Source organism: Chiloscyllium plagiosum, chromosome 9 (assembly GCF_004010195.1).
Source record: "Chiloscyllium plagiosum isolate BGI_BamShark_2017 chromosome 9, ASM401019v2, whole genome shotgun sequence".
In the NCBI taxonomy this organism is placed as follows: Eukaryota; Metazoa; Chordata; class Chondrichthyes; order Orectolobiformes; family Hemiscylliidae; genus Chiloscyllium; species Chiloscyllium plagiosum.
Window position 1 is genome coordinate 71,769,373 of NC_057718.1, and position 10,570 is coordinate 71,779,942.

Genomic DNA, 10,570 nt, shown 5'->3' on the forward strand with positions numbered 1-10,570 from the left:
CCCCCCCGCCCACTTGCCAACCCTATCCAACACCGCCCCAATCCCACCCTCAATCCTGTCCAACATGCCCCCATGCCCAACCCCACCCCCCACGCGCGCCCTCTCTCTCTCTCTCTCTGGGGCAGTCGGGCTGGACAGTAACAACAAGGCTGCTGCTACTGCTACTGCCTTTTGCGGGGTGAGTCTCCAAGTAGCGCGCACGCACACGCACCCAAACACACATAGTTTTATTGGAACATCTTGACAGGTTCCACCTTTGCCCTGTCCAGGACAATTTTGAAGAGATTATCTGGGGAAGGGGGTTTTAGAATACACCATTGCGTAGAACTCCAGGGAAAGTGTGAGAAGCGGGGGGGGGGAAGGGGATGGGAGGTCGGTCATTTAGAAATGATTGCACTCCCATCAGTCCATGACTGTTCTTGACAGCGCTTTTAATCATTGAAAACAAAAGACGCGATCATTGTTGGATTTCACGTCTTTGATATAATGTTTCTGTCGGGACCTCGAGATCTCCTTCGCATAATCCGATTTTCAGATAAATGGTATTCAGATAATTGAAGTTCCTCTGTACATTTCTCTTACATTTGACTTCCAAAAATGCTTAACCTCACCATTATCTGGATCAAATGCCATCTGCCATTTTTTTCGCCCAACTTTCCAGTTGATCCTGTTGTGTTCTTTGATAACCTTCCTCATTATCTACAACTGCATTAATTTTTGTGTCATCTCAAAACCTACTAATCAGACCATCCACATTTTCATTGATATCATTTATATAAATTACTAGCAAGAGAGAACCGAGCACTGATCCTTGTGGAACACCACTGATCACAGTTCTCCAGTCAGAAAACATCTCTCCACAACTACCATCAATCTTTCTTCTATGATGAAGACAATTTTGTATCCAACTCACCGTGGATCCTATGTGACTTCATCTTCTGAATTATTTCTTCTTTTTATACGCCAACTCTTTTGAAATAATGGCCAAATTTCCAATAACCCTTTTACCTGTGTGTTTGTTTTCTGTATTTTGAGCCCAAGTACCACCTTTGTATTGCAGCTTTCTGCAGCTTTTCTCCATTTAAATAATAGTGCCCTTTTGATCTCCCTTCCAAAATGAACTTCACATTTTCCTACAGTAAACTCCATTTGCCAAACTTATGCCTACTCTCTTACCCACCAATATTTCTCTGTCAACCATATGTAACCCCCTCACAACTTACCTTTTCCACCTATGTATGTGTCATCTGCAAACCTGGCTTTAGTACAGCTGCTTCTTTCCTCCAAGTTATTGACATATATTGTAAACAGTTGCAGTCCCAGCAATGCATCCCACTGATTACACATTGCCAACCTGGAAAAAAACTCCTTATTCCATTCATTGGCCATTAGTTAATTCTTTAGCCATGCCAATATATTGCTGTTTCTCTGCCTAACTTTCCAATTGATCACACGACCATCTTATGACTTAAACTTTTGTTAGGTACCTTGTCGTATGCCTTTTGGAAGTCCAATACAAACATCCACTGATACTTCCTTGAAAAAATCTAATGAATTAGTAAAACATGATTTTAATAGGAAAAATCTATGTTTAATCTATGAAACAGGTTGAGCCACATCTTAGTTTGAATATATTCAAATAAACACAGCTAAGGCTTACCTGCAAGATCATCCTCATCTTCGCTGAAAACACTGGGATTGAATGTAGAGATATTGATGAAGTCCATAGATTGCTTGCGTACTTCTGGTAGATAAATAGTCATTTGTCTGGGCTGAAGATGTAGCAAGCTGGTTTTGTAGATGACTAAGAATTACAAGAAATTGATGTTAATTATATTCATTCTTAAATACAACAGAATGAAGAATGAATCATATTGAAACGGAAAACAAATAGGAAAATAATCATTTACTGTCCAAATCAACCAAAAACAATCATTTCACTTGCTGTTTTGATAAATTCCTGTTGGAATTTCCCAACAAACCATAAAAACTACACTGTTACACTTCATTGGGGTACTCATCTAGAAATCAAACCTTAGTATTGTCAGAGTCATCACAAAGTTAAAGATTATAAGTACACAAGATTCCCCAATTTAGCTGTCTTCACAACTCAGGTTGTCAGAAAGCACATGCCAGATTTCTGTACTTAACTAGAACTATGGCTTATGAAAAATAGATTCTCACCACAGATAAATAATTATGAACTGTTGACATTAGATTAAATTTCTAATCTACTTGCAAAACTTTCCCTCTATACTCATGTATTGATAGGAACAGACATAAGAAGAAAACATTGGCATAATGGACAAAGGGAAAGACTGGGAATGTGGTGTTGCCTCTGTTCACAGGGTTTGCTGAAGTGATTCTTTTGGCTGCTCCTTGATTCTCCTTATCCTGATATTTTATGTGCTTGCAGAAGGTACAAGGCTGGTTCACAATTGCTTACAGCAATTGCTGAGAGGAAACAGAAAATGGATCTTTTCTCTATGTTTAAGGTGTTTTTACTGACTGCCTTTACGATGATCCAATGGCTTCACACCCCAAGAGTATTTAGCTAAGTTGGAGCCAATCACGTAGTTGTTAACCAACAGGAAACTTTTGTGATAACTATTCACATACATCAATCAACAATTTGTTGCTAGCCAAATCTCCATTTGTACACAGGCCATTAGCTCCAGCTCATCTACTACCAGGTTTCTACTATTGCTTGAACAATCAGGTGTGTAAACAGCTCTTACAATAAGAGTGAGGAGACTTGCTTTTAAAAATTGCATTAGCTTTTAAAACAGTTCTTTTCCCATTTCTGTCCATAATCAAAAACGTTGAAACATAAAAAGACATGGTCTTTATGACTTCAAAAGTAAATTACTTGGCAAGTGATCGAGTATGTCCTGAGAATTGGAAAGGTGCTATTTTAATACAGATGTATCTCCCTGTATATCCTGCTATTTCAGCTATAAAGAAAATAGGTCACATACATATGGATGTAAGTTTACTCACTGAACTGGAAGGCTTGTTTTCAGACATTCCCTTAGCAGACATTTCGTCACCATGACTAGGTAAGATAATCAGTGAGAGCCTCGGGTGAAGCGCTGGTGGTATCTCCTGCCTCTCTATTTCTAGGTCTTGGTTTCTTAAGGTGGGCGATGTCATTTCCGGTATTTTCTTTCAAGGGAAGGTAGATGGGGTCGAAATCGATGTGTTTATTGATGGAGTTCTGGTTAGAATGACAGGCCTCTAGGAATTCTCCTGCATGTCTTTGTTTCGCCTGTCCTAGGATGTGTGTGTTGTCCCAAAGTGGAGTCCCTCTTTGTCTATTTGTGTGGAAACTTGTGTGGGTCATGTCCTTTGGTGGCTAGTTGGTGTTCATGTATCCTGGTGGTAAGTTTCCTGCTTGTTTGTCCAATGTAGTATTTTTCACAGTTCTTGCACTGTATTTTGTAAATGAGATTAGTTTTGCTGGTAGTATCTAATGGATCTTTTAGGTTAATTAGTTTAAGTGTGTTGGTGGGTTTGTAGGCTACCATGACGCCAAGTCTGAAAGTCATTTCTGATATGTCTTTGATGTAGGACAATGCGGCAAAAGTTTTGGTTGTGCTGTGTCTGCTTGTTTGGGTTTGTTTCTGAGGAATCGCGGATTGTGTTAATTGGGTACCTGTTTTTCCTGAAAATGTTGTAGAGGTATTTTTCTTCTGCTGTTTGTAGTTCTTGGGTGCTGCAGTATGACGTAGATCATTGATATAATGTCTTGATGCAGCTCTGTTTGTGGGTGTTGGGATGATTGCTTCTGAAGTTCAGTATTTGGTCTGTGTTTGTTGTTTTTCTATTCAGTAAATGGAGAGCTTCAAATTAGCGTCTACAGAAAAACAACAAACACAGACCAAAATACCATGCAAGAACTGTGAAAAATACTACATTGGACAAACAAGCAGGAAACTTGCCACCAGAATACATGAACACTAACTAGCCACCAAAAGACACGAACCACTATCATAGTTTCTATACGTACAGACAAAGAAGGACACCACTTTGACTGGGACAACACACACATCCTAGGACAAGTGAAACAAAGACATGCACCAGAATTCCTAGAGGCCTGGCATTCCAACCGGAACTCCATCAATAAACACATCGATTTAGACCCCATCTACCTTCTCTTGAGAAAAGTCATCACCCACCTTAAGAAACCAAGACCTTTAAATAGAGAGGCGGGACATACCATTAGTACTTCACCGGAGGCTCTTACTGATTATGTTATCCAATCACGGTGGCAAAATGTCTGAAAACAAACCTGCCAGCTCAGAGAGCAAACTTACAAATCTTCTCAAAAATAGGTAACATACATGCCTATGAAACAGAACCTTATTTATTCTTAAGACAGAATTTCCAGTAGTAAAGGTTATTTGCAGTGACCAACTTTGGATTTTTTTGAAATACAGAACCAGATTAGCTCAGTATTGTTAAGTGGTAGTGGACTTGTTATCTGAAAATATTGAGTCATATAGCATGGCATAGAAAGAGACTATTCAGCCACTATGCCAGTTCTACACAGGACAATGCAGTCAATTTCATCCACCTCACATTACCCTCACCACCCAATCCAACTCCCCAACTCCAATCAATCCCAGTGGCTCTACAGATTTATTCCATAGAATCACTGAAAGCATCTGATCTGTAGCCTTGCAGGTTAAAGCACTTCAGGTCCAGATCTAAGTTCCATTCAAATGCATTGAGGGCTCTGCTTCTACCACGAAACCTGGCAGCAAATTCCAGACACTCACCACTGCAGAAAACAGGTTTTTCTTATGTTTCTTTTAATTCTTCTGTTGATCACCTTAAATCCCTGCTTCCTGGTAATTTACCTCTCTGCTAAGGGAATCAGGGCTTCTCCATTCACTACATTAAAGCTCCTCATTATTTTGTAGACCTAAATTAAGTTAGCCTTCAGCCTCTTCTGTCTTAAGGAAAATCACACTAGCCTACCCAATAGTCTACTAGCCTACTCAAATTCTAACAAGATTCTTGCAAATCTCCTGTCTTGTAAATCTAGAATAATTATGTCCTTCCTGTAATGTGGTGACCAGAACTCTACAGTATCTTATATAATTCCAGCATTAGAGCCATGCTTTTGTATTCAGTACCTCCACCCAATGAAGGCAAATGTTCTGTATGCCTTCTTTTACAAGGTTTATATATCTGCTCTGCTATTTGCATGGACCATAGTCATGCAGCCCAAGTTCTCTTACATCCAATTATGAATCTCGGTATCCTCCCATTTATTATAAATCATAGAATATATGGAGACGAAGCAGGCCATTTGGTCCCTCAAGTCCACACCAACCCTCCAAAAAGCATCCCACCCAGACCCTACCCCATTACCCTCTCCCTGTAACTCTGCATTTCCCATGGCCAATCCATCTAACTTGTGCAACTTTGGACTGTGGTAGGAAACCAGAATACCCAGAAGGAACCCATGCAGACATGGGGAGAATGTGCAAACTGCACACAGATAGTCGTCCAAGGGTTGTATCGAATCTGGATTCCTGGTGATGTGAGGCAGGAGTGCTAGCCCCTGAGCTACCTTGCTGCCCAGTATATTCCTTTGCTTCGTTCGCCCTTCTCAAATGCATAATGTCGCACATCCCAGGACTGACTACCATTTCCCGATTTTTTGTTCATGAGCTCAAACAAGTGAATAGCTTTATCACTGTCAACTACCTGGCCTTTTTTTGTGTTGTCTCTAAATTTATCAAACATGCCTTTCGCAGTTTAAACTAAATTGTTAATATATATCACAAACAGCAAAGATGTGAATATTATGCTTTGCGTACCTCCACCGGAAACTGCTTCCCATTCGCAAACATACTCACTATCATTACCCTTGTTTCCTAGTACTAAACTAATTTTGGATTCAACTTGGCATTTTTCTTTTGTTGGAGAAGTCCACGTTTCAGGTGTAACCCTTCTTCAGGACTGGGGATGGGTGTAGGGGGAGATGCAGATAAAGGGGATGGCGGGATTAGGGTGGTGAAGTGGGGATAGGTGAAGACACGTAGAGGGTATGACCTGATTGTTCAATGGGAGGATTGAATCCAATTGGTGGCAGGGAATAGTGGAAGGGAGGGGGTAGGGCTGGGAAGAGAGTCAGGGGATGGGAAGAGAGGTTATTTTCAATTAGAGAACTCAATGATGAGTCCTCCGGGCTGTAGACTGCCAGGTGAGAGATGTGGGGTTGTTCCTCCACTTTGTGGTTTGATTCATTGTGCATGGTGACTGGGCAGTCTGGTCGGCCCCTGAGGGCCTGACTGAGATGCTCAGCGAATGTTTGGTCTCCCCAATGTAGAGAAGACCACATCGGGACCAGCTGATGCAGTAAACGAGACTGGCAGAGAGGCAGGTGAACCTCTGTCTCACCTGAAGGGACTCTTTGGGGCCCTGGATGGAAGTGAGGAGGGAGGTGTGTAGGCAGGCTTTGCATCGTTTCCAGTTGCAGGGGAAGGTACCTGGGTGTTGGTGGGGAGGGTGGCGCAAACCAAGGACTGTCAAAGGCAACGGTCCTTGCGGAAGGCAGAGAGGGGTGGGGAGGGGAAGATGTTCGTGGTGGCGGGGTCTAGTTGGAGTTGGCGCAAGTGTTTAACGATGATATGTTGAATGATGAAACTGGTGGAGTGTAGGTGAGCACAAGGGGGATTTTATTGTGTTAGGAGGAGTTTAGAGCAGTGAAACAGGGAATGGAGGTGGTGAGGTGGAAGGCTATCTGGATGACAGAGAGAGGAGAAGCACATTGTTTAAAATAGATGGACATCTGGGAGACTCGCGAGTGGAAAGTCTCCTCGTCCAAGCAGATGCAGTCGAGGCGGAAGAATTGGGAGAATGGGGTAGAGTTCTTGCAGGATACTGGGTGTAGTCAAGGTAGTGATGGGAGTCTGTGGGTTTGTAGTAAATGTCTGTCTACGACTGTTGCCGTAGATGGAAATGGAGAGGTGAAGAAAGTGGAGGGAGGTGTCCGAGGTGGACCATTTGAATTTGAGGGCAGGGTGGAAGTTGTGGGCAAAATCAATAAACTGCTCCAGTACAGTCTGGGTGCAAGATGCTGCACCAATGTAGTCATCGATGTAATGGCGGAAGAGTTAGGGCACAGTGCCTGTGTAAGTACTCAAGACTGACTGATATAGTCAACAAAGAGACAGGTGTAACAGGAGCCCATCAAGGCACCCATGGCCACCCCCTGGATTTGGAGGAAATGGGAGGAGTTAAAGAAAAAGTTGTTGAAGGTGAGGACCAGTTCGGCGAGGCAGTGGAGGGTATCGGTAGAGGGAAACTTGATGGGTCATTGGAGAGGAAGAAGCAGATGGCCTGGAGACCAATCCTTGTGGTGTATGGACATGTATAAGGACTGCACGTCCATAGTGAGTGCTGTTGAACTGGAAGCTACTGCAGGGATGGAGGGCATGGTTGGTGTCGCGGATATAGGTGGGAAGTGCCTGAACTAAGGGGGAGAGGGTGGAGTCAAGATAGGACGAGATGAGTTTGGTGGGGCAAGAGCATGCCAAGATGATGAGTAGACCAGGCTAGTTGGGCTTGTGGATCTTGGGGAGCAGGTAAACCAAGCAGTGCGGGGCTAGGGGACTATGAACTTGGAGGCACTGGAGGTGAGATCACTGGAGGCAATGAGGGCACGGACACTGCAAGTGATTTTGACCTGATGGGTTGTGGTCGGGTTCTGGGCAAATGGGAGTTAGGACATAGTTTTAGGACATGTCACAGTAGAACGAACAGCCAATGTGGAACTCCAAACCAGTGTCTAACAGGAAGACAATGCATACTGATCAAATACTGAACAACAGAAGCAATCAACCCAACACCCACAAACGGAGCTGCATTAGAACATTATTTCAATGAGCCAACACACACTGCAGCACAGAGGAACTACGTAGAGCAGAGCAAAATCACCTATACAGTGTATTCAAGAAGAATGGGTCCTCAATGAACACAGTCCATCGATTTCTAAGCAACAAATCTCAGAAACCCTAGCCACTCTCCCCTACATCAAAGACATCTCAGAAATGACTGCCAGACTACTCAGACCCCTTGACATCATGATAGCCCACCAACACATTAAAACAGCTGTGAAAGACCGTATACAAACAACAAGCAACGTCATTTACAAAATATCTTGCAAGAACTGTAATAAATACTACATTGGAGAAACAGGCAGAAAACTAGCCACCAGGATACATAAACATCAACTTGCCACAAAAAGACATGACCCACTCTCACTAGTATCCTTACATACAGGTGAGGAAGGACACAACTTCAAGTGGGACAACACAACCATCCTAGGACAAGCCAAACAGAGACTCGCAGAAGAATTCCTAAGCATGGCATTCCAACCGGAAAGCGATCAACGAACATATTGACTTGGATCCCATTTACCACCTTCTGAGAAAAAGAACAGGAAATTACATCACCACAGAAAATGAACCACCAACCCAAGGAAACCTAAACACATAAATAGAAAGCAGGCCACGGCACCAGTGCTTCATCCGGAGGGTCACTGATGATGTTCTCTGGTATGGTGATGAAAAGTCTGAAAACGAACCTTCCAGCTCAGCGAGCAAACCTACATCCAGGACGTGATGTCGGAGAGTTGGCGTTCGGCCTCTGCAGCACAGAGGTCTGTTCTCCAGACTACCACCGCCCTGCCTTTGTTAGCAGGATTGGTGGTGAACTGGGGATTGTTGTGGACTGAGTTGAGTGCTGCGCGGTGGGGGGGATTTGTGGTTGGAGAAATTGAGGCAGCCGATGTCACGTCAACAGTCTGCAATGAAGAGGTCTAGGGCAGGTAAAAGGCCAGCGGGGGGGGGGGGGGGATCAAGTAGAGGAGGAAGGTAAGAGGCAGGAGAAGGAGCCCTCAGAGAGTGGTTGTAAGTTTTTGTCAAAGAAGACGACTTAGAGCCGGAGGAAGAAGAGCTACACGTTGTGGTGGGTACAGCATTCAATGAGGTGGGGGCGGAGGGGTACGAATGTGAGACCTTTCCTGAAAGCAGACCGGCCTCACAGCATTTGAGGTCAGGGGGATAGTGAATATGTGGCAAGGCTCGGGGGTGAGGTTTTGGGGGTTGGTCCCGATGTGGCTCCCATTGGTGGGGGAAGGGGTGAAGGGTGATGGCATGTGGTGGGCAAAGGTTGGGTGTGACTCCCTTCCTAGCCTATCCCCTCCCTTCCACTCCTCTCTTCCTCTAACCAGATTCATTCTTCCCATTGACCAACCAAATTATATCCTCTGCTTGTCTTCACCTATCCCTAATTCGCCACCCTGCCCCCGCCACCCCTTTTATCTGCAGCTCCCCCTACACCCAAGGCCAGTTCTGAAAAAGGGTTACATCCGAAACATTGACTTCTCCACTTCCTGATGCTGCCTGGCTTGCTGTGTTCTTCCAGCCAAAGGTGTGCAGATTCGGTGAATTAGCTATGCTAATGTTCAGGGATGTGACAGTTTCGTGCATTATCCTCCTGCCTATCTTCTTTGGATTCCAGCATCTACAGTTTTTTGGCTCTAACTAAGTTTCTTCCACAGCAAATGTCTCTTCAAAGAATGCCCACTTTGAAGGAGTTCTCTGCCTCCATCAGAAATGCGCTCAGTCCCTTTCTCACTGCCAAAACACTGTGATCTCCTCAGCCCTCTAGCTCTTTGACCACATGATGAAACAAACTCGCCATTAGAGCCACGTGACATTCCTCAGCTGCTGTCTTAGCAACCATCTCATCCCTCAAGGCCAACAGGTATATTTTAAACCCTCCAAAATTGGACCCACCTTTGATGCTCCATACTTGCAATACCTCCAATGCCTCCACAAACAATTATCTGTCCAGATTCTCCACTCCACCCTCCCAGAGGCATCTCCATTCCCTCTCCTGATCCCTCCCCCAGCTCAAGGCCTCCCTTTCCCAAACATGTGGAGGACCTCGACTATTCTACATCCAACAGAGAATATAGCAGCTCAGCAAACTGCTTTTCTGTTTCATATCTGGTATAAAAAATCAGAAGTTTACAAAATTCTGCTTTTCCTCAATCGGAGAACTAATTTGATGTTCGAAATATGCGCCCTGGTTCCAGTTGCATCCAGGTCCCGCCCCATGCTGCTGTTGCTATTAGCCTCGTGGGACATTTCATCCAGTGCTGGGCCTCTCCAGTCCAAAGTCACTTCCGGTTCTGGGTTGGTACCCATGCCATCGTGACCACCTACTGGGACTCCCAAGTACACACCCACAATTTCCGTCTCTTCTCCGGATGTCTCCTGTAGCACTAGATTCTGCTGACAATAACACTCGGACTGACCTCGACTTTCCTCCACCTTCTGCCTCTACTTCTGGCTCCATCCAATCAGCAACCAAGACCTGGACCACATTTCCCAGGGTCACTCATAGGTCCTACTGCTAACCTGTAGCCAGCCAGCATACCAGCTCTCCCTCCTCATCCATCCACCCCCACAATGCACCTTATCGCTCCACCTCTCCCTCTTCACTTCATCCCTCCTGCACCTTTTCCAAAACCCCACCCCACTCC

The 10,570-nt window shown here is 44.4% G+C and overlaps 1 protein-coding gene across 1 annotated transcript in view; it reads right to left on the reverse strand.

The window, feature by feature from the left end:
* Window positions 1-10,570, reverse strand: part of LOC122553256 (tubby-related protein 4-like) — a 353,919-nt gene that overhangs the window by 16,321 nt on the left and 327,028 nt on the right. The window contains exon 12 of the mRNA XM_043696840.1: window positions 1,661-1,804. Within this exon, the coding sequence (XP_043552775.1) occupies window positions 1,661-1,804 (144 nt within the window). The remainder of the gene's footprint in view (window positions 1-1,660; window positions 1,805-10,570) is intronic.